This window comes from Sus scrofa, chromosome 4 (assembly GCF_000003025.6).
Source record: "Sus scrofa isolate TJ Tabasco breed Duroc chromosome 4, Sscrofa11.1, whole genome shotgun sequence".
Classification (NCBI taxonomy): domain Eukaryota; kingdom Metazoa; phylum Chordata; class Mammalia; order Artiodactyla; family Suidae; genus Sus; species Sus scrofa.
The window spans coordinates 62,051,196-62,076,377 of NC_010446.5; the positions used below are offsets into that span (position 1 = coordinate 62,051,196).

General features: G+C 39.6%; 1 protein-coding gene across 1 annotated transcript in view; it reads left to right on the forward strand.

Annotated features, from left to right (window-relative positions):
* Positions 1 to 25,182, forward strand: part of UBE2W (ubiquitin conjugating enzyme E2 W) — a gene marked incomplete at its 5' end in the record, with an annotated part of 38,112 nt that overhangs the window by 4,628 nt on the left and 8,302 nt on the right. Inside the window, 3 exon segments of the mRNA NM_001243317.1 lie at positions 5,308 to 5,410; positions 16,041 to 16,196; positions 21,977 to 22,052. Of these exon segments, the coding sequence (NP_001230246.1) occupies positions 5,308 to 5,410; positions 16,041 to 16,196; positions 21,977 to 22,052 (335 nt within the window).

Here is a 25,182-nt window from a genome sequence, read left to right on the forward strand (position 1 = left end):
TAGAGAGGCCATAGTATAGTCAACAAAGCTAGTTTTACTTTCAGAGGGGAATAGATGGCTGTTTCTTTGATAAGGAGCCATGAATATGTGAAAAATACCTGTTTTAGACCTGAGAATCACAGCAAGAGCTATTCACAGAAAGTTAAGTAGTGAGACTTCTCCCATAAACCTTTTTCTGGGCTCTGTGTGCTCATGATTGGAATTGTGAACACCAATGATTTGAAGTTAATCAAGTGTGTATATAATGCAGCTCTATTTGATTTGGATTCCATCTATGTCAAAACTGCAAAATGACTAGACTGGAATGTACCCCAAAAACTTAAGCAGTGATTATCTTTGGGTGTTTTTTTGCTTTATGTATACTTTACTAAATTTTCTATAGTAAAAATACGTTGTTTTTTAAATTAGCAAAACATTATTTTAAATTATCCCAGGAGTTCCTGCTGTGGCACAGTGGTTTAAGGATCTGAGTGCAGCAGCTCGTCTTGCTGTGGAGGTGTGGGTTCACTCACCGACTTGGTGCAGTGGGTTAGGGATCTGGAGTTGCTGCGTCTGTGGCTCAGATTCAGTCCCAGGTGTGGGAACTTCCATATGCTGAGGATGTGGCCAAAAAAAAAATTGTCCCACAGAATATTGAAAAGTATGCCTTCTTTTACTTATCTCCCCAGATATTGAAAGAATATCTCCTAGCTGATATTTAAAAGCTGTGTTTGGATAGATCATGTGTAAATTTATGGTACAGTGTGTGTTGTAAATTTTACTTTATAAACAGAAGAAAAGGGCACCGGGAAGTCTTGATTTTTTTTTTTTGTTTTTTTTCCCCTCTTAGGCTATCATGGCGTACTGAGAGGTGGGTGTGTCAGTGCGGCTGAAAGGGGATTTTATTTTATTTTATTTTATTTTTGCTTTTTAGGGCCACAGTCGCAGCATATGGAGGTTCCCAGGCTGGGGTCAATGCGGAGCTACACCTGCTGGCCTACACCACAGCAGGATCCAAGCCACATCTGCCACCTACACCACAGCTCATGGCAATGCCAGGTCTTTAACCCACTGAGAGAGGCCAGGGATCGAACCCGAAATCTCTTGGTTCCTAATCAGATTTGTTTCTGCTGTACCACGATGGGAACTTCTGAAAGGGGATTTTAAATGGTTAGGATGGACCTAGCTGTTTTGTTTGTTTTGTTTTTAATTTGACTATAGTTGATATACAATATTGTTTCAGGTGTACAGCTTCAGATTCTTTTCCATTATAGGTTATTATAAGCTATTGAATATAGGTCCCTGTGCTATACAGTAAGTCCTTGGTGTTTTTTTTAATCCTTGGTTATTTTATATACAGCAGTGTGTATTTATTAATCCCATACTCCTGGCTTATCTCTTCCCCTCCCCTTTCCCCTTTGGTAGCTATAAGTTTGTTTTCTATGTTTTTGAGTCTGTTTCTGTTTTGTAAATAAGTTGATTTGTGTTATTTTTTTTTAGATTCCACATATAAGCAGTATCATACGATACTTTTTATCTGGCTTTTGCATTTACTAGGATAATCTCTAGGTACATCCATTTTGCTGCAAATGGCAGTATTCCATTCTATTCTATGGCTGAGTAGCATCCCATTGCGTATATGTTTACCACATCTCTATCCGTTCATCTGTCCCTGGACATTTAGGTTGTTTCCATGTCTTGGCTGTTGTAAATAGTGCTGCTATAAACATGGAAGTCCATGTATCTTTTTATTTTTTTAATTTATTTTAATTAATTATTTTTTTTGTCTTTTTGCCTTTTCTAGGGCCGCTCCTGCAGCATATGGAGGTTCCCAGGCTAGGAGTCTAATCGGAGCCAGCCTACGCCAGAGCCACAGCAACGTGGGGTCCGAGCCATATCTGCAGCCTACACTGCAGGTGACAGCAACGCCGGATCCTTAACCCACTGAGCAAGGCCAGGGATCGAACCTGCAACCTCATGATTCCTAGTCGGATTCGCTAACCACTGCGCCACGACGGCAACTCCCCGTGTATCTTTTTAAATTAGAGTTTTGTATGGATATAAACACAGTAGTGGGATTGCAGGATCACATGGTAACTCTGTGTTTTTTTTTTTTCCCTTTTATGGCCCTGAGACATATGGAAGTTCCTGGGCCAGGGGTTATATCAGAGCTGCGCTGCAGCCATAGCAACACAGGATCTGAGCCACATCTGTGACTTAGGCTGCAGCTTGCGGCAAAGCCATATCCTTAACCAACTGTGTGAGGCTAGGGATCAAACCCAACTCCTTATGGATACTGGTTAGGTTCTTAAACCACTGCGCCACAATGGGAACTCCTGGGTAACTCTATTTTTAAATTTTTTTTTGTTGGGGAGGGATGGCACCCATGGCATGTGGAAGTTCCCAGGCCAGGGGTCAGGTTGGAGTTGTAGCTGCCAGACTACACCACGGCCACAGTGACGCCAGATCTGAGCCTCATCTGCGACCTACACCACAGCAAATAGCAACACCGGATCCTTAACCCACTGAGCAAGGCCAGGGATCCAGCTTTCGTCCGCATGGGTACTAGTTGGGGTTCATTACTGCTGAGCCACAACAGGAACTCTGTTTTTAATTTTTTAAGGAACCTCCATACTGTGCTCCATAGTGGCTTCACCAATTTGCATTCTTAGCAAGAGTGTAGGAGGGCTCTCTTTTCTTTCTTTTTTTTTTTTTTTTTTTTTTGTCTTTTTGCTATTTCTTTGGGCCGCTCCCACGACATGTGGAGGTTCCCAGGCTAGGGGTCGAATCGTAGCTGTAGCCACTGGGATCCGAGCCACGTCTGCAAACTACACCACAGCTCACACCAACGCCGGATCGTTAACCCACTGAGCAAGGGCAGGGACTGAACCCGCAACCTCATGGTTCCTAGTCGGATTCGTTAACCACTGCGCCACGACGGGAACTCCGGCTCTCTTTTCTCCACACCTCTCCAACATTATTATTTGTAGTTTCCGATGATGGATAGCTAGCTGGTATGAAATGATACCTCATTATAGTTTTGATTTGCATTTATCTAATAATTAGTTATCTTGAGCATCTTTTCACGTGCCTATTGGCCATTTGTATGCCATCCTTGGAGAAATGTCTGTTTAGGTCCTTTTTGCTTTTTAGGGCCACACCTGCAGCATATGGAAGTTCCCAGGCTAGGGGTCAAATCAGAGCTACAGCCACTGGCCTATGCCACAGACACAGCCACAGCAATGCCAAGATCCGAGCCACATCCTCAGCCTTCACCACAGGTTCATGGCAACACCAGATCCTTAACCCACTGATTGAGGCCAGGGATCGAACCCTCATCCTCATGGATCCTGGTTGAGTTTGTTAACTGCTGAGCCTGAAAGGAACTAACTCCCTGCCCACTTTTTTTGATTGTGGTGTTTGTTTTTTTTTGCTGTTGAGTAGCATGAACTATCTGTATACTTTGGAAATTAAGCCTTTGTTAGGTTGTTAGTTGCATAGTTTGCAAATATTTCTCCCAGTATATAGGTTGTCTTTTTGTTTTGTTTATGGTTTCCTTTGCTGTGCAAAAGTTTGTAAATTTAATTAGATAGTTTTAAAGAGAATAGGTTTTTGCTTCTGTTTTTTAAATGTAGTATTTACATTGTATTTAATTTACTGTGTACTGGCCCTGATGTCAGGAATTCTGCCAGGTTTTTTACATTTGTAATTTATCTTTATCTAGTTTATATGTATGTCATTTATCTTTCCAAAAACACTTCAGGGTGACTTTTTTTTTTTTTTAATGTAACAGTTACTTTTTTAAAAATATTTATTTTATAATTGATGTACTTAGAGGTAAACAGCTTACTTGGCCACCCAGCTAGTTAAACAAGAGACCTTATTTTACTGTAAAATACCACCTTTTGGGTCTGTGGTCATATTTTTTATTACCATATAAGGTGTTTAGCATGCATTCTGAAAATGAGTGCCTGTCCTCCTATGGGAATGTTACGTGTTAACGGACTGCCTTCAGAGAGTAGGCACATTTATTATTTTACGTGGTCCTAAGTCCTTAGTATGTGGGGTGCTGAATAGAACCTCAACATGTTATCCTAAATCTTCTTTTTATTTCTTCTTATTTAAAATAATTATATATATATATGTATTTTTTTTTTTTTTGGCTTTTTGGCTTTTTGGCTTTTCTGGGGCCGCTTCCTGCGACATACGGAGGTTCCCAAGCTAGGGGTCTAATTGGAGCTGTAGCCACTGGCCTATGCCATAGCCACAGCAACACGGGATCTGAGCTGCATCTGCAACCTACACCACAGCTCACGGCAAAGCCAGATCCTTAACCCACTGAGCAAGGCCAGGGATCGAATCTGCAACCTCATGGGTCCCTAGTCGGATTTGTTAACCACTGTGCCATGACAGGAACTCCAAAAATAATAAGTTTTTAATACCCGAAAGATGTAAGATTGAAAGAATTGACCAGGTATACAATAATTGTAAGTGGTATAGCTATAATTAGAAACTCATTTAGCTTCAGAATTCTGCCTTGTCATCTGCCATAATAATCTTTATTCCTCTACCCCCACTTTTTAAAAAAAAGAACGAGATATTATACAGTGTATAATTATGAACAGATTTATATTCATGATTGTTATATATGGGGGAAAAAGCTTCCATAGATGCCATAGAAGTCTATTCTGGGTTTTATTAAATAATTGAAATATAATGAGAGACAAAGGAAAGACCTTATAAGAGCCTTGAACAGCCACCAGAGTAAGTAAACTGATAGTAACTTAGCTTCCTTTTTCCTGTTTCGTCTTCTTTAGAATACTGATGAGAAAATTGGTCCGACAGCTACAATTTTCTGTATTCATTGCTGGTATCTGTTTTTCTCATTGCTTCTAAAATAATTGATATCAGAAAGGCAGTTGTCTAGTTTGATGTTATCTATGAAATCTTTTTGAACATCGTAGCAATAGTCTGAAAAATAAGGTAGCATAAATTGAATAGGAAGAGTGCAGGCTTTGGTGTCAGCATATCTGAGTTGAGTTTTTTGTTTTTTTTTTTTCCTGACCTGGGTTAAAATTTGGCTCTGTCTTTTGCTAGCTTTCTGACCTTGATCTAGTTATTTAACCCTGGAATGTCTGAGAAGGGGATAGGGCCAACGGTGTTATTTTAGTACCTACTTATATAATTGTTGGGGAGATGAAGTGTGCTGTTACTCACGAATGACCCCTGTCCCAGTGCCTGGCATAGAGGAAATGCTCAGTGTTCTTTTTTCTCCTTCTCACCCCAGTCTTTTTTAACTGAAGTTAAAAAATTTTTTTTCTATTCTAGGTGGATTGTAGACATGGAAGGTGCACCAGGTACCTTATATGAAGGGGAAAAATTTCAACTTCTATTTAAGTTTAGTAGTCGATATCCTTTTGACTCTCCTCAGGTAACTGCCTTGCTTTTAAATTTTTTATTATATTTTTAGATTATAGCCAAATGCTAAATTAGTGATTTTTGACTAAGTAAAAACTTATTAAAAGAAAATCGTTATAATCAAGTTCTTTTATCTTAATTGTAATATAATTAAGGTCATATGAACATTTAACTTTATGGAGTTTAGGGCTTTGCTGCTTTTGTCCCTCCAAGAACTAAAGACTGGGTCGCACCTGCAGCACATAGAAGTTCCTAGTCTAGGGATTGAATAGGAGCTGCATCTGTGACCTACACTACAGCTCACTGCAAAGCTGGATCCTTAACCCACTGAGTGAGGCCAGGGATTAAACCTGCATCTTCGTGGATCCTAGCTGGGTTCATTATTGCTGAGCCACAATGGAAACTCCTAAAGACTGTTTCTCATCTATACATGTTAAGCAGATTTTTAAAAGGGATGGAAATGTACCCAGGCCCATGGGTTGTGGGAGAACTTAGCCTTTTAGAATAACTTCCTAGGAGGTCCCGTCGTGGCTCAGTGGTTAACGAATCCGACTAGGAACCATGAAGTTGCAGGTTCAGTCCCTGCCCTGGCTCAGTGGGTTAAGGATCCGGTGTTGCCATGGCTCTGGCGTAGGCTAGTGGCTACAGCTCCGACTCGACCCCTAGCCTGGGAACCTCCATATGCCGTGGGAGTGGCCCAAGAAATAGCAAAAAGACAAAAAAAAAAAAAAAGAATGATTTCCTAGATAAGATGTTGGTAGAATGACGTCATGAAGAGGCAGGTGCTTTGTTGGAAAGGAGCACTTCTTTGATTTCTCATTGGCATGCTGTCTTTTTCAGCTGTTTAGTACTCCTAGGGCGGATTATAAGACGTTAAATATCTAGACATCAGCCCCAAATCTGATCATTATAATTTAAGGTACTGTCAGTTTAGTTAATGGCTTAAAACTGGGACAAGAGATAATGGTGGTAGAGGACCATTTTTGAGAGCTGTTTAACTGTGATAAATGGAGGTTAGAAAAGAAGAGCCTCGAGGATGAATTTCAGATTTCTGGCTTGGTAAGGTGGGTAAATGAGTTACTAGTAGCAAAATGATAAGACTTAATACCCTACTCTGTGTAGTATTACTAGGTGATGAGATATTTGGAATAATGAAATTTCCCAAATAACCTGAAATTCAATGTGATAGGTGCTAAAATAGGGTATTTTCGAGGAAAATCATATTTCATTGCTGCTTTAAGTAAAATACACCAAACAACTTATTAACCTTCTCTTGGCCATATGGAATGTAGATGGAAGTCAGTTACTATATTGTGCTATAGCTAAAGAGATAATTATTTTAAGGCATAGAATTAAAACAGACTCCTTGAGTTCTAAAGTTTTCATGTGAGCAGAAAAAAAGATCATGTGTTATCATGACTGCTAGGCTTCTCTAATAACCATGTGTAGACTGTAATCAAAAGCAAAGCACATGTCTTTCTTCTCTCCAGAAAATGATGTTTACTTTCTATTGTTGCCTTTTGGCTTATCAGCATCATCTTACTGTTTCTGCTTGAAGGCAGTGAAGTCTCAGGTAGCCACTTGTCACCACCACCTACTCTTCTACCTTACCTCAACTAAGTTGAAAGTATGTGAAGGAAGACTCTTAACTTTGCCTTGGGGAATACTGGAGAAGGCTTACTCTGGAAACTCACACAATTTTTCATCAGAGGAAAATAATACTGTGTAAACAAGAAACCAAGTCACAAGTGTTCTCTAAACTCTGTTCTTAGTATCTAATTCTAACTCCAGTATCAAACTGAAACATCATTTGAATTCATCTTTAATATTTCCTTAAGTTAGAACCTTTGTAATAAATTCTGTCCTCTGCTTATATCCTTTTTATCCTTTTTCCCTTGTCTGACTCCTGCTCTCTCATCTGATTCTGGTGTCCTCCAGGTTCTCTGTTCAGCGCTTCCTCGTTCCTCTTACTCTTTAAAAGTCTTCAGCCATCTTAAGCCATTAACTCCCACATCTGTAGCTCTGTATATTCTCATCTTTCTGAGGTTTAATTTCACGCCCTTGTTGGGGATCTCTACTCAAACACCTCCAGAGGTCCCAAATTTTACACAGCTAAACTCAGCCTTTTCTAGTAGCAAACTAAAATAAAGAAAAAGCATTGTTTCCTTGGGTTTCTGCCTACCTATCATGTTGAATTTCTTTCCTTTCCCTCGCTCTTAAATGCAGTTTTTCAGATCCTTTCACAGACTGAGGTCAGTCCACTTTTCTTATATTACAGTCAGTGCTGTGGTCCAAGTTTTTAGCTTTCATTAGGACTATTACAGAATTACCTCTTGTTCCTTCCTCTCCCAGCCATCCTTTCACACTGCCTTTAAATTTCTTTGAAGGTGCAATTTCCTCATTGGTTTTTCCACAGACATCCTCTGCCACCGTTCCCACCCTCCTCAGTAAATCCTCTGATGGTTCTTACTTCCTCTGGAGTCAAATTTAATAACTCTAGCTTAGCCTTCAAGTCCCTTTATGGTCAAGTCTGAACTTAAGCATTTCAGCTACATATTACCTCCTTGCCGTCTATTGTATAGTAATATTTGCATCATGCTTTATTAATGTAACTTTCGTTCTCATTTTATCTTGTAACAGCTCTTAATGAAGTGGTTAGGGCAGGTGGATTCATCCTCATTTTATTTTATTTATTTATTTGTCTTTTTGCCTTTTCTAGGGCTGTTCCCATGGCATATGGAGGTTCCCAGGCTAGGGGTCTAATCGGAGCTGTAGCCGCCAGCCTACACCACAGCCACAGCAACACGGCATCTGAGCCGCGTCTGCAACCTACACCACAGCTCACGGCAACGCCAGATCCTTAACCCACTGAGCAAGGCCAGGGATTGAACCTGAAAACTCATGGTTCCTAGTCGGATTCATTAACCACTGAGCCACGATAGGAACTCCATCCTCATTTTATAAATGAGGAAATTGAAGCCTGTAGAAGTGAAATATCTTGTTTATGGTTTAGAAGCTGGTTAGTGGAACTAGTCAAAAATCAAATCCAAGTTCCTTCTCTTTCATACTGCCAATAAGGTGTGAATACCAGCCTGGGGGAAAATGTCTGTTTATTCTTTAAGTAATGTTATTTATTTTTCTTTCTTTCTTTTTTTTGACTTTTTAGGGCTGTGCCCACAGCATATGGATGTTCCCAGGCTAGGGGTCGAATCGGAGCTGTAGACACCGTCCTACACCACAGCAACACAGGATACGAGCCACATCTGACCTACACCACAGCTCACAGCGATGCCGGATCCTTAACCCACTGATTAAGGCCAGGGATGGAACCCACGTCCTCATGGATCCTAGTTGGGTTTGTTACCACTGAGCCACAACCGGAACTCCCAGTAATGTTGTTTCTTAAAGTGAAAGATTACATGTAGAATGATGTGGGAACTCTAGGGCAGTTGTTCCCAGTCTTTTAGAATATGAGGATTTCTTTTGCTTTTACTTTTGCTTTTTTTTTTTTTTTTTTTTTGCTTTTTAGAGCCACGGTTGAGGCACATGGAAGTTTTCAGAATAGAGGTCGAATTGGAGCTGCCAGCCACAGCCGTAGCCACTCGGTGTCCAAGTTGCATCGGTGACCTACACCACAGCTCATGGCCATGGCCAGATCCTTAATCCACTGAGTGAGGCCAGGGATTGAACCATGTTCTCACAGATACTAGTTGGGTTTGTTTCTGCTGAGCCACAGTGGGAACTCTGAGACTTTCTTTTTAACGTCAGTTAATATCGTGTTCCCTTCCATGTCATAGAAGTTGTATATTCTAATATTCATGAGTGAGAAAATGACAGAGCACTCTGAGTCCAGTAATACTTTTAAATTATTTTTAAATAGTATTAATCACTTTATCAGTATGGTTATAAAATAATTATAATGGGCCCAATAATCAAAGCTTGATGTACATATCGGTTTATTGATTTCTGATACCTAAAGCCTTCCAGAGGTCCAGGCTCTGGATAAGTGATTGAAACCACTCTAGGGTAGTAAAATTACCCATTTATAAAAGATTTTATTTGATGAGACATGGAAACATTGGCACTTAGCAAGAAATTGGGCCTGCCTTTAGAAAGCTGATAATCTATTTAGTATTTGGGTAGGTAGACATTTATCATTCATTCTGTGATTATTTATTGAGCATGTAGCATAGGACAGACACTTTACTAGGTGTTGGCAGTTCAGTGGTGAACAAAACAGCTCTCCAAAAACTCTCCTTATGTAGAGTTTTCTTTCTTGTAGAAAGAGAAAACAATAAACAAAAACAAAATATATAGATGGTAGATGGTAAAACAAGTAGAAAAGAGGAATGAAGATGTTGCAGCAATGGCTAGAGTGATCAGGAAAGATGTAACTGAGAAGCTGACGTTGGGGAAAGAGGTGAGGAAGCCACATGAAGGGGGTGAGGGAAGGGGCATATGAAGACAATGCAAAGGCCCTGAATCTGGAACATGCCAGGTGGGTCCCTGGAGTGGAGTGTACCAGGGGAGCGAGAGTAGAGTGTAGGTCAGAGAGAGAATTCGGGCTGGAGGATCCACCACCAATAGGTTAGGACATATATATTCCATCATAGGAATTTTGATGTTTACTCTGCATGAGGTGGGATGCCTTTGAAAATGCTAACCAGGACAGCCTGCTCCTACTGAAAAGGAAGATGTTGGCTGTCATGTATTAGATTGACTGTTGGAGGCACAAGGGTACGAGGAGGCCAGCTATTGCAGTGATCCAGGTGAGAGGCAGTGGTGATTTGGTTGTGGAAGGTGGCTGTATTATGGACCTATTTTAAAGGTGCTAAAAATATACTTGCCTTGATTGTAAAGCTTTAGAAACTTGGGGGAAAGAGTAATTGCTTCTCCTCACCCATCTTCTCCCTCCTGTTCATGCTTGCTTAACATGGACCCTTTTGTTCTGTTGCTTAAAATTCCCTCATTGCAGAAATTCAGAACCTGTTTTCATATGTTTGTGGTCGGATTCTCCCTGCTTGTGGAAAGCTGTTAATATTTATGCTGCTGATATATATTAGATGATGAAAAGGGGAGAACTGAATTGGAAACTATGGTAAATTTCTTATCCCTAGCCCCTTTGGTCAGATATTTATCACTTAGGTAGACTACTCATATATATTATTCATAATGAGATAAATTTGATTTAGTTTATTATAATAAACTCTGTGCTTGTACGTTCAGTTTTTATAGTTGCCCGTTAAGTGTTGTCATTACTTAAAGTTTTATTTATTTATTTATTTATTTTGCTTTTTAGGGCCGCAGCCACGGCATATGGAGGTCCCCAGGCTAGGGGTCGAATCTGAGCTATAGTTGCTGGCCTCCGCCGCAGTCATAGCAACGCCAGATCTGAGCCACGTCTGCGACCTACACCACAGCTCACGGCATCGAACACGCAACCTCATGGTTCCTAGTCAGATTTGTGTCCACTGTGCCATGATGGGAACTCCTACTTAAAATTTTAATCAGAGGGAGTTCCCGTCGTGGCGCAGTGGTTAACGAATCCGACTAGGAACCATGAGGTTGCGGGTTCGATCCCTGTCCTTGCTCAGTGGGTTAACAATCTGGCGTTGCCGTGAGCTGTGGTGTGGGTTGCAGATACGGCTTGGATTCCGTGTTGCTGTGGCTCTGGCGTAGGCCAGCAGCTACAGCTCCAATTTGACCCCTAGCCTGGGAACCTCCATATGCCGCAGGAGCGGGCCCAAAGAAGAAATAGTAAAAAGACAAAAAAAAAAAAAAAAAAAAAAAAAGACAAAAAGAAATTTTTTTAATCAGAGAAAACATTCACTCACATTGTCCCTGTAGAAACCTTGGTATCCATCTTATGGGTTGGCTTTTATAGCCTGTTTTATAGCCTGTTTTGTATTGCTCATTCTCTATATATTGTGTTTTGACCTAGCTCAATAGCCTATTTAGGCGTCTGACTTTCTGATGACTTCCAGAGCACTAGTCTGAACACGTTTGTATTTCCTCACCGTGGTAAAATCTCAATATTGTGAAGTCATTCAGTATTGAGTTTGTTGTTTGGAAATCCTTTAGTATGAGGACCATGAATTTCACATTAGAAACACTTAGCTAATATCCATCCTTTGTTTTGTCTCTGTCTGAGGCTTTCAAATTAGATTTTAGTGGTTTTATGAACGACACTACACTTAATACCCCCAGATTTTCCTGAGGCTGGCTTGCTTAAAATTTTAGTTTGAACCCAAAATTATATGGGTCTCAAGCACAGTTCTTTCTCAGATCTTACCTGCTCTTGAATTTGAGCCACACCAATAGGGAAATGTTTGGAAATTTAGAGACATCTGAGAACTGCTTCTAATGCAGATGCAGAGCTTCAGATATGGTTTACATGCATTAAATCTAATTTCCTTTTCTAAAATCGTGACTTTTTTCCATTAAATAGTTTGTTCTTAAAAATCTATAATTCCATTTTACTAATTTGGTTTATGCAGTGGGGAATGTATGGAGTCTCTGATTGCTCTTTAATCTGTGGGACTAATTTGAATGTGAATAAATTGTTTCAAAAATAAATTAGCAAGATTCTTTTATTCCCTTTGGTTTCACATTCATTATATTCAGTTGTCTTGTCACATCTGTTTTACATAGTTTACCATTTCCTCCCTTGGCTTATACTGGGTATTAAATAAATGAGGGAAGTTAAGAGCATGATCTTGAAGAAATTCAGCCTTGCTCACTCTTCCATCACATGTGAAAAACCAGAAGAGCAAAATTTACTTCAAAACTGTGCTGACTGCTTACCAGCCTTTTACATGAATAAACTTTTTTTCTTGTATTTCAGGAGTTCATTTCTGGCATGGGAACTCAGCTTTCCATGTTTTGACAAACTTCTAAAATTCTTTATCTGGCAGGTTGGGCCCAAGACCTCTGTTTTTGCTGAAAGTTTTAGGCTAGCTGCATTTGCCCTGCATGCAGCAGATTTAAATGCCCCTGCCTTTTTTTTTTTTTAAGCATTGCTGAGATCTGATTTATTTTTATTTCAGTCCCCTCAAACTGCAAAACTGTATCTGTCTTCTTTTCTCTGCTTAAAGAATGTCTGCTGCTTCTGCTGTGGGTGTCTTCCACTGCTACTCATTCCTTTTCTCTCTCTTCTCTCTCCTTTTGGTTCACACACACTTATTGGCTCTTGACCCAAGTGATTTAGTTCATATTATTTTTTCTCCAAGAAGAATATTGCTTTACTTCTGCTCAGTGAATTAGGTAGTCAAAGCATGTCATGATAACCTTTTGTTTGGCTGACTGTTTTCCTGTATATTGATTCATTTGTGCCAAAGAAGATAACTCTTGGCTGTTCCTTTTTTTTTTCTTTTTTTTTTTTAGCACTTTCACAGCACTGTTCTATATAACTTGTTAAAAAGGAGACTTTACTGGGAAAGAAATAGCCTTTAAGAAATAGTTGTGACCAGGGAATAAACATGCTGTCTTGGGCACTGCTTGTGTTCTTAATGAAAATATGCTACTAGTCCAGTAGCATTTTGTGGCAAAATGAATACCCCAAAGCAGATATGAGATTTGTAAACTCCTAAAATCAATTAAAAATATTTGTGGAGAGACTCATGGAACTGCAGAACCATTTAAGCAGTCCTTTCCTTTTGCAGAGCAGCACTTTTTTAGCAAAAAAAGTACTGATAGATACAATTGATTTTGTTTTTTTTAGCTATTTCTTGGGCCGCTCATGCGGCATATGGAGGTTCCCAGGCTAGGGGTCTAATCGGAGCTGTAGCCACCGGCCTACGCCAGAGCCACAGCAACACGGGATCCGAGCCACGTCTGCAACCTACACCATAGCTCACGGCAACGCCGGATCGTCAACCCACTGAGCAAGGGCAGGGACCGAACCCGCAACCTCATGGTTCCTAGTCAGATTCGTTAACCACTGCGCCACGACAGGAACTCCGATAGATACAATTGAGATCAACTGTGTGCTTCCCACAAGTCTTCGGGGAAGGGGAGCTGTTCTGCAATTGGCAGGAAAAGTAATTTGATATCTCTTGTTTTAAGAATTTTAATTTTCAGCTTTACTTTCGCTCTTTTTCCATGGGAATGGAGGGTATATGACCAGAATTTAAAGGAAAAAAAATACAAGTGTATGAAGTCATTTCCTTGATACCTTACATTAGCTTTAGCCAAGGAAATGAGTCCCTTATGTTGGTAGTATACTCGAAATACTAGAGGACTCTCGTACTTGTATGAAAGAGTGCTTTGTTAAATGTAAATATTTGTAAAATTGTAATAAAATCAAATTTGTAGGTAGACTTTAAAAATAAAAGTAACAGAACCTCCTTGCCTGCCGGCTCTCACAAGCATCTTATTTTAATAAACCTATTTCTTGCCTAAAAAAAAAAAAAAAAGTAAAACCTAGCTTATGGTAATTTCCTATAACATATCCCATATTAAATATAATACCTGGCGTGCCCTCTGTGGCACAGCGGGGATGAGCAGTATGTCTGGAGTGCTGGGAGGCAGGTTCGATTCCTGGCCCAACACAGTAGGTTAAGAATCCAGTGTTGCCGCAGCTGTGGCTTCGGTCACAACTCTGGCTTGGATCTGATCCCTGGCCTGGGAACTCCATATGCTATGCCCCAGGGCGGCCAAAAAAGAAGAAAAAAAATGTGTATGTATGTATTTACCTTATGTATAATATATAGGGTAAACTGTACATACATAGCTTACTTTATTCTGACCACACTTATATCACTGGCTCTGTTTTCTCCTCTGTAAAGTAGGGGGGAAAGGGTATGCCTAGAGCAATGTATTTCATCAGTTTCTGTCATCACTTAAGGTGGAGTTTCACCTTACTAAGATTCTGCTATATTTAAATGGTGAGGCAGTTTGCAGGGCTGAGATACACAAGTCTGCTTTGGGAACTACTAGCATATATTTGATGAGTTTTAAAAAATGCCGTTATACCTACTAAGTCAGAATCTGTGAAAGGGGCTCTTGAATTTGTATTTTTAGCCAGATCTCCAGGTGACTTTTTTTTTTTTTTTTTTAGGGCCAAATGAGGAAATAGGAATTACTGCTAAGGAACAGAATAAAAATGGTTAATCTGATTGCAGTATAAAATTCACTTAAAAGATTGGTGGACTAATTTTTATATAAAAGCAAATAGTTGGAGTTCCCATTGTGGCTTAGTAGGTTAAGGACCTGATGTCTTTTTGAAGATAAAAGTTTGATCCCTGATCTCACTCAGTGGGTTAAGGATCTGTTGTTGCTATAAGCTGCAGTGTAGGTCACAGGTGCACCTTGGATCTGGTGTTGCCGTGGCTGTGGCTTCAACTACGGTTCTGATTCGACCCCTGGCTAGGGAACTTCCCTATGCCACAGGTGCAGCCATAAAAAAGAAAAAAGAAAGTAAATAATTTACTATAAAATAACATATCTAAGCATTCTTTTTTTTTTTTTTTTTTTTTGTCTTTTTTTTTTTTTTGTCTTTTTGTCTTGTTGTTGTTGTTGTTGTTGCTATTTCTTGGGCCACTCCCGCGGCACATGGAGGCTCCCAGGCCAGGGGTCGAATCGGAGCTGCAGCCACCGGCCTACGCCAGAGCCACAGCAACGCAGGATCCGAGCCGCGTCTGCAACCTACACCACAGCTCACGGCAATGCCGGATCGTTAACCCACTGAGCAAGGGCAGGGACCGAACCCGCAACCTCATGGTTCCTAGTCGGATTCGTTAACCACTGCGCCACGACGGGAACTCCTAAGCATTCTTAAATGTATAAGACTTCCCCTTTCTTTGACCTACTTTGGGCCCTGCTTACAGATTCCTCAGAATATATGAATTTACTCTTCTGTCTAGTCAGATGCCTAGTTAGATATCTTTAAGAAACAGTACTGTTGGGACATCGAATTGTTAGGGTAAAGGAAGAAAGTGATTGATTTGTTACCTTTCAAAGCAATGATGAGGCAAGATGAATGCCGGGGGGGGGGGGTGGAAACAGAATTGAGTAAAAGAAAAAGCAGAGACACAGCAAGTAATTGGGAGACTCATTCAGCCTTTGTTTTTTCATCTAGGCATACAAATATTTGCTGATTAGTAAGTAGTAATTTGTGCCCATCTTAATGGAAGTGTGAGTTTAGAGGAGGTAGAGTATATAGCAGTCGTTTCCTTTTGCAGACAGCACCTTAGGTAATGACATTGTTATGGGTGAAGTGCGTGTTCCTACTGCATGTAATTCATGTTGTCTTAAAATTGAAGGCTTTGATTTGAAATTTTAGTGCATTTGATTTCTATATGCCGATAACAATGAGTAGAATTTTAAAAACCATTCTTGTAAATATAGTTGTCTTTCACTAGTCTAAAAATACATGGTACTTTAGAAATTTTTAAAGTGAATTTGGGGAAGATAACTGAAATATAAATTGGATAATCTGGATTTTTTTTTTCCCCTACTACATGGTCATTTATATGGTAAAACCAGTACTTACTGAATTGATGAGAATAAACCACAAGCAGTCTTTTATCTTGTCTGGCGTTGATTTTGGTGTGTAGTATTTTTTTTTAAACTTATGTGGAAAATATTTTGTTTTCTGGTAATACAGAATATTCGAATGTTAATGAAATTTTGTTCTTTCGTAGGTCATGTTTACTGGTGAAAATATTCCTGTCCATCCTCATGTTTATAGCAATGGTCATATCTGTTTATCCATTCTAACAGAAGACTGGTCCCCGGCGCTCTCAGTCCAATCAGTTTGTCTTAGCATTATTAGCATGCTTTCCAGCTGCAAAGAAAAGGTAGGACTTTTCAGAATTATTCCAGGTAATAGCTCTTTTTTTCGGCTTAGGTAGAGAAACTATTTTACTGTATACTTTATTTGAAAGAGGGACTTAATGATTTTATTATGAAGTTATGGGGAATGTTTATTAATAGATTGGAAAATAATTTGATAATGGAAGTCCGACATTTTATATTTCTTCAACAGGAAATTTCTGTAGCTGTTTTTAAATGATCTAAATTGTATTTTTGTAAGCATAACACAGGGCAAAAGTGTACAAGAAATGATTGTTTGTAGATTTCACAGTGGAAAGCCCCAGGAAAACACATTACAGCTCCCTTCTTTCCTCTGCTGGCTCCCACCTTCTCAGCCCTTTCTTTAGGGAATTTCCCATGAACCAGAGCTCTCCTATCATAAAGTCAAGGTTGAAGGAGGAGGACTAGATTACAGTAGAATTTTCAGGCATTTTCCTGTTATTCTCCTTTACTATCTACAAATTCTGTGTCTGATACAGAAGTGGGGAAAAGACCAGAAAGAAAAATCCTGTGAGCTAAATTTAGAGTACTTTTTTAAAGTATCTAAATCCTCTCTGCATTTCTGGCCCTCTTGTCATCCCCCCCTTTTTTTTTTGAATTTTTTTTTTTGGGGGGGCACACCCATGGCATCTAGAGGTTCCCAGGTAGGGGTTAAATAGGAGGCCACACCACAGCCACAGCAATACCAGATCCTTAACCCACTGAGCAAGGCCAGGGATTGAACCTGCATGTCAGTCAGATTCGTTTCCGCTGAGCCATGATGGGAACTCCCCCTCTTGTCATTCCTGGGTGAGGGCTATTGTAGCTCACTGTTCATGAATTTCTACATTTTAAAGCCTCTCTTCTCCATGGGAGTTTACTTTGGTATTCTGTTTAAAGGAGAAATAAATATACCTTACAGATTAGGGAGCCGTGGGGTTATTCATTTATTTTAGCAGCTTTTTTTCCCCTGTATTCTCCAAATTGAACTGTGATTTTAATTAAATTAAAATGTTAAGAACATTTAGGATAGAACTTTTTTTTTGCTCTTTTTAGGGCCACATCCATGGTATATGGAAGTTCTCAGGCTAGGGGTCGAATCAGAGCTGCAGCTACTGGCCTGTGCCACAGCTATAGCAATGCCAGATCTTAGCCACATCTGCGACCTACACCACAGCTCACAGCAATGCCAGATCCTTAACCCCCTGAGCAAGACCAGGGAGTGAACCTGCATCCTCATGGATACTAGTTGAGTTTGTTGTCGACGAGCCACAATGGGAACACCAGTACTTCATTTTTATTTATTTTTTTGTCTTTTTTTTTTTTTTTATAATTTTGGGGCCTCACCTGTAGCACACGAAAAGATCCCAGGCTTGGGGTCAAATTGGAGCTGTAGCCGCTGGCATACACCACAGCCACAGCAACACCAGGTCTGAGCCGTGTCTGTGACCTACATCGAAGCTCACAGCAACACTGGATCCTTTACCCACTGAGCAAGGCCAGAGATCAAACCTGCATCCTCATGGATGCTAGTCAGATTTGTTTCCGCTGAGCCATGATGGGTACTCCTCCTTTTTTATTTTTATTTTTGTTTATTTTTTTGAGAGTTAAGTTTTATTTGGGGTGAAATTAGGACGTAAGCCCGGGAGACAGCATCTCAGGTAGCCCTGAGAAACCACTCTGGGGAGGCGGGGAGGGGAAGCTAAGACACATGAGTTTTTGCAACAGAAGGAAGGTAGTAGGAACAAAAGGTTTACAGATAACCAGATTTCCAGAAAAAGATTTCCAGAAAACCAGTTTCAGTACTTCTCTCTCTCTCTTTTTTTTTTTTTTTTTTTTTGGTTTTTAGGGCCACACCTAGTATATGGAAGTTTCTAGGCTAGGGGTAGAATCTGAGGTACAGCTGCCAGCCTGTGCCACAGCCACAGCAACACTGGGATCTGAGCCGCATCTGAGACCTACACCACAGCTCATGGCAATACCAGATCCTTAACCCACTGAGCGAGGCCAGGGATCAAACCCAAGTCCTCATAAATACTCATTGGGTTTGTGACTGCTGAGCCACAATGGGAACTCCTCAGTACTTTGTTTTTAAATGGTAGGTTGTCTAGATTTTGAAACACTCTATCTAAGCCACTGTTTGCAAAGTGAGTTTCTTAGATTGTTAGTTCTACAAGTGGTTTCTTGGTAGTTTTAAAAACATTTTTTTAATTCAATTAAGAATGGGAAATAATGGGTTAAATTATACATATATTTTAAATTCTATTGTAAGAGCCCTTAATATGCAATTTTATGTACCACAAGAGGAAGAAAGAAATTTCTGGCAGTTAAATTATGACATACCATCGTTAGCTGAAAGATAAGTATTCCCATTTAGGAATATAAAGAAAAGAATAGATGAAGTAGGATACATATTATCTAATGTTAGTATCACCTTTTAACTTGAGTTTCCTCATTGCTGTTAGCTTTTCTAAGCTGCATTTAGGTCTGCACTTGAGCACTTGTTAACCTCAAAGGCTTGGAAACAAGTCTTCCTCATTTATTGCTTCCATATTTTCTCCTCTCCCCACCTCCACCACCAACACACGTATAGGTTTTACCCTTCTAAGTGTGGAGCAGAGCGATTTACAAGGGCTTCCGTGTTGATCTTTTTTTTTTTTTTTTTTTTTTTTTTGGTCTACTGGAAACACACGGAGTTCCCTGGCCAGGAATCAGATCTAAGCCGCATTTGAAACCTACACCACAGCTGCCAGTCCTTTAATTCACTATGCCGGGCCAGGGATTGAACCTGTGTCTGAGCACTGCAAAGATGCCACGGATCATGTTGCACCGCAACGGGAACTCCTTCTGTGTACCTCTTATTTTTAACAGCAATGGAAAGGCAAGGCAGTAACTAAAAGATTTAATAGGAGATGTTAATTAAGCTGAACAGCAGTGGTGTCTGCACATAGCTCTTTTGTGTGCCTTCTGATTATTAGCTTTGTTTACATTTATTTTTTTCCCTGTCCCCCCGTTTACATTTAAATGTAATGATTTACTATTAAAAACTAGAAAATGGTTATGTTCTCTTACTCCTTCATCCTTTTCTTTTTTTTCTCCATCTTTTTCTAGCCATCATCTTTCCCCTCACATTCTAGTTGTCTGCTTAAGAGTGTTTCTTGCAAAGTTAGTATAAGACTAATCATTCCACTTAAATTATTGATAAACTCTATTACATAATATAAACTATAAATTACATCTTATTCAACCAAAATGATAATCTGGAATTCACAATTCTGGCAGCACTAGTTTTGTGAAAGATGAAAATTCAGACAATATTAAGGTACCTATTGTGTGCTGTTGTTGCTGTGCTAGGTACCGGGTTACTTAGATGAAGGAGAAACTTACTTTGCCATTGAGGGGAATCTAGCTCCAAATAAGATCGATCGATTGATTGATTTGCCAGGCCTACTGCACGTGGAAATTTCTGGGTCAGATATCAACCCATGCCACAGCAGCAGACCTAAGCCGATGCAGTGACAGCACCCAATTCTTAATCCACTAAGCCATAGGGGATCTCCCCAAATAAGTGTTAAAAAGTCTTTGTTTTGTTTTGTTTTTTGTTTTTGTATTTTTCTAGGGCCGCACCTGCGGCATATGGAAGTTCCCAGGCTAGGGGTCTAATCGGAGCTGTAGCCACCGGCCTATGCCAGAGCCACAGCAATGCGGGATCCGAGCCACGTCTTTGACCTACACCACAGCTCACGGCAACACTGGATCCTTAACCCACTAAGCAAGGCCAGGGATCGAATCCATAGCCTCATGGTTCCTAGTTGGATTTGTTAACCACTGAGTCACGATGGGAACTCCAAAAAGTCTTTTAAATATTCACTGAAAGCTCTTCTATTAAAACAAGTGAATTTTATTCCGTGGTAGACATGGTTCTATGAGTTTCACTTTAATATTCAACTCTCTGAATACAAATTTTTTTTTTTTTTTTTGTCTTTTTGCCATTTCTTGGGCCGCTCCCGCGGCAGCATATGGAGGTTCCCAGGCTAGGGGTCTAATCAGAGCTGTAGCCACCGGCCTACGCCAGAGCCACAGCAACGCTGGATCCAAGCCACCGCGCCTGCAACCTACACCACAGCTCACGGCAACGCTGGATCGTTAACCCACTGAGCAAGGGCAGGGACTGAACCCGCAACCTCATGGTTCCTAGTCGGATTCGTTAACCACTGCACCACGACGGGAACTCCTGAATACAAATTTTAATTTTACTATAGACATTATTTAGTCATAATTCTTTCATTCCACTTTTCTTCTGCTAAGAATGGGTCCCTAGGCTGAAAACATTTAAATTCATTATGGTAGTAGATTAAAGATAATTTTTGATATTGCGACCAAGGGCCTTTCAGTAACGTAGCCTTTATTCTTGGTGCCCTTGTAATGTAGATAGTCCAGATTTTCTGTCTTGTATTCCATTCCTAAAACAATTGGATAATCTGTCTTTTTGTATAGCTATTTTTTTAAGAACTGTATCTCCTTGATCACTTACCAATTTGCTTAGATTGTTGATGTAAGCAAATAGAATTTTTTTTTCTTTCCGCCTTTTTTTTTTTTTTTAAGATTGGGATCTAATAAAAAGATAAAATGAGATTTTGAAATTATTTGTTACAGTAATAGCAGTTTATTCCACATGAAGACAACTTACGATTTTGCAGGACAACAGCACATCATCTGTTCTTTGAAGTAGGCATCTAATTTCATGATAATTTTTTAGGAATTTTCTCTTAATTTTCTCAACAGGGTAATCTTGGGATAATTTAATGTCTTATGCTCTACTCTTCCCTTTTGTTGAATTGCTCATAAGGGTTAGGTCATCATCATGATACGAGTTTTAGAAGTGCCAAATAGACTGCCCATTTTCCTTCCTGCTACTTAGGAGGTTCTGTTCACCATTGCTTTTTGGTTGGACCAATCATATTGTCTACTAACCTGCCCTTGTGGCTTCAATATAAATTTGATGTGTTCCCACATTTTTGTGGAGGGGCACATATATCTTGTGCCTGATCAATATCCATCAGTTTTCAAGAAAATTCTCTTCCATAACCTGTCTTCAGTGTTGTAGGCATTACTATTTCTGATGTAACTCCCTTACAGAGCTGCCATATGCTTCTAATATTGTGTTAGGTGGGGCATTTGTACAGCGGAAATGCCAGCATATCTTTACCCCCCCCTTCCCTCCTACGTACTTTTTTGGAAACTGAATTCTTTGATTGCTCCTGGATGATACTGTTTTATAGGAAAACAGTTAATCTTTCATGAAGGTTTATCAGTTGCTAGAGTTGCTTAGATAAACATAGGTAGACTTTCTGTTTTGACTAGCTCACGAAAGTAATTATTAAATTATTTCTATGGAGGTAAGTGAAACCAAAAATTTGTTTGTTTGTTTTTTCTTTTTTTTTAAGCAGTGGCAACACAGAGTCCTTAATTGCTTGACCACCAGGGAACTCCCCAAACCAAAATTCTTTGCACCCTAATGTCGCCTCTTTGGGTCGATAGTCATTCTCTAGTCATCCCATTGGAACCTAACCCAAACCACATGTGCACATGCCTGTTTTTGTTTTTTTTCTCAACAATTTCAGTGTCAAGATTGTACATTTCCTGGAATATATTCTTTCAGTTATGTCATATTGTTTCTTAGGTATTCTGTAACAGTTTTGCTAAAGCTTTTATTAAAACTATCTCCCCCTTGTGTTTTCTATTTTACAACTTCTTATCTATTTAAAATTCTTTTTGGTTTCAGAGACGACCACCAGATAATTCTTTTTATGTTCGAACATGTAACAAGAATCCAAAGAAAACAAAATGGTGGTATCATGGTAAGCAGTTTTATTTTAGAATGATAACATTTTATTTTTTTTTTTTTTTTTTTTTTTTTTGTCTTTTTGTCTTTTGTTGTTGTTGTTGCTATTTCTTGGGCCGCTCCCGCGGCATATGGAGGTTCCCAGGCTAGGGGTTGAATCGGAGCTGTAGCCACCGGCCTATGCCAGAGCCACAGCAACGCGGGATCCGAGCCGCGTCTGCAACCTACACCACAGCTCACGGCAACGCCGGATCGTTAACCCACTGAGCAAGGGCAGGGACCGAACCCGCAACCTCATGGTTCCTAGTTGGATTCGTTAACCACTGCGCCACGACGGGAACTCCAAGAATGATAACATTTTAGTATTTTAGTTTGAAAGATTATTTAGCTGCTTGCTCGGGAAAAAGGGGGAATGTATAATTGATGCTGTATTTTTGTAATATGGAGATGAATCTTTAAAATAGTTTAAGATATTAGATAAGTTAGACTAGATTTTTTTTTTTTTTTTTTCTTTTCTTTTCAGGGCTGAACCTGTGGCGTATGGAATTTCCCAGGCTAGGGGTTGAATTGGAGTCCCAGCTGCTGGCCTACACCACAGCCACAGCAATGCCAGAGATCCTTAACCCACTGAGTGAGGCCAGGGATCGAACTGCATCCTCATGTATACTAGTCGCATTCATTTCCGCTACACCACAACGGGAACTCCCTAGACTAGATTTTTAATGGGACACAAAATCATGGCTACTGCACAAGTAAAATTGCTTTAACATTCTGCTCTACCATTTTATTACAAAAAAAGAAGTGCTTAATAGTCTTCTGATCAAATTAGAACCAGCTGTTGGGAAACCTGTTATTTGAAATGGAAGCTATGATGCCTTATATACTCAGTTGTGGTACTGTTCTTAGGGTGGGGGATCATATGTTAGAGATTAAAGAAAGCTCTTCCTGTTGTAATAGTTGTTCCTGAAAAAAGTTGAGGTTCTACTGCTTGTAGTTTTAGGAATACATTATTCTCAATATATTAATTTCTATTGTTTTTGTTGGGTGATGGTAGCTTTGTAATTGAAGGCTGCTAGCATCTTTTCTAAACTGACCTTACTGCTTCTCCAAAGAGGTATTTGAAATTAAAAACAAAAAGTTTACATTTTTCAATACACTTTTTGAGGCTGGTGAACAAAAACTGCTCCATGTGATTTTTGTGTACATAGAACATTTCCTTTGTTTCCCTTTTGGTGTTATCTTATTAAGAAATTAGAACTGACAGAACTAATGAATGAGAATATGACCCTTCCTCCTCACATTTCTATCCAGTGTGAAACCTTCTGTTACCTCAGTTAGAGTCAATTAAAAACTTTAATTCTAAGAGTTCTCTGAAGTTTTGAGATAAAAGATGACTAGAGTTAATCCAGGAGCACCATACCAGCATATATACGTTAGAAAACACAGTGAAAGAAGAATGACATTCCTAAGAACCACAGAAAAATAAGTATTTCAGATAATGGGTAATGAGAAGTACAGATGACCTAGAAGAAGAAATGACAAAACTTTCGAGAGCTGTGACAAAAATACAGATGCTCTTATGAGAAACCATGAAATTGTTTTTAAAATATTTTAAGGTATCATAAAATTGTATATCCTTTACAAATTATAGGTTTAATGTAATTTAGTAAAAATTTAGTAGAATGATAGAGTGGGTGCCTGGTAGATTTGGAAAAAAGATGAGAAGAACAGTTTGAATTTCGAATTAAAGGATAATGAAGGAAAAGTCTACCAAACACCAAAAGGTACTAATGCAAGAATGGTCACTGAAATACAGTTACTTCTCTCTAGGCCTTTTTGTATAAGATCTGAATATATGATAAATAAGGTGTCACTGTGAGAAGAAGGAAAATTATTAAGTAATACTATTAAAAAATTGGCAGCCTACAACCATTATGGGAAACAGTATGGAAATTTCTCAGAAGACCAAAAATAAAACTGCATATGATCTAGCAATCCCACCCCTTGGTATATATCCAGACAAAACTATAATTGAAAAAGATAAATTCACCCCTGTGTTCATAGCAGCACTATTCATAATAGCCAAGACATGGAAACAACCTACATTGTCCATCAACAGATGAATGGATTAAGAAGATGTGGTACATGTATGCAGTAAATACTACTCAGCCATAAAAAACCAAAACAAAACAGAAATAATGCCATTTACAGCAATATGGATGGACCTAGAGATTATCATACTGAGTGAAATAAGTCAGAGAAAGACAAATACCATATGATGTCACTTTTTTGTTGTTGTTGTTGTTGCTTTTTAAGGCTGCACCCACGGCACACGGAAGTTCCCAGGCTAGGGGTCAAATCAGAGCTACAGCTGCCGGTCTGTGCCACAGCCACAGCAACGCTGAATCTGAGCCACGTCTGTGATCTACACCACAGCTCATGGCAACACTGGATCCTTAACCCACTGAACGAGGCCAGGGACTGAACCTGTAACCTCATGGTTCCTAGTCGGATTAGTTTCTGCTGTGCCACGACGGGAACTCTCTGATATCACTTATATGTTGTATCTAAAATATGGCACAAATGAACCCACCTATGAAACAGAAATAGACTCACAGACATAGAGAAGAGACTTGTGGCTGCCAAGGGGGAGGGGGAGAGAGTGGGATGGACTGGGAGTTTGGGGTTAGTAGGTGCAAACTATTATGTTTAGGATGGATAAACAATAAGTCCTACTGTATAGCACAGGGAACTATAGCCAATCTCCTGGGATAGACCATGAGGGAAAATAATATAAAAGAATTTTTTTTTTTTTTTTTAAGAAGTAAATGTGAGAATTCAGAAAAAGATAAAGGAAAAAGAGGAGTTCCCGTTGTGGCGCAGCGGAAACGAATCCAACTAGGAACCGTGAGGTTTCGCGTTCGATCCCTGTGGGTTAAGGATCTGGTGTTGTCATGAGCTGTGGTGTAGGTTGCATATGTGGCTCAGATCTTGCGTGGCTGTGGCGTAGGCTGGCAGCTGCAGCTCCAATTAAACCCCTAGCCTGGGAACCTCCATATGCCATGGATGTGGCCTTCAAAAAGACAAAAAAAGAAAATTGGCAACCATTTTGAGAAAGAAAAATTTACCTTTTTCCTTCATGTGGA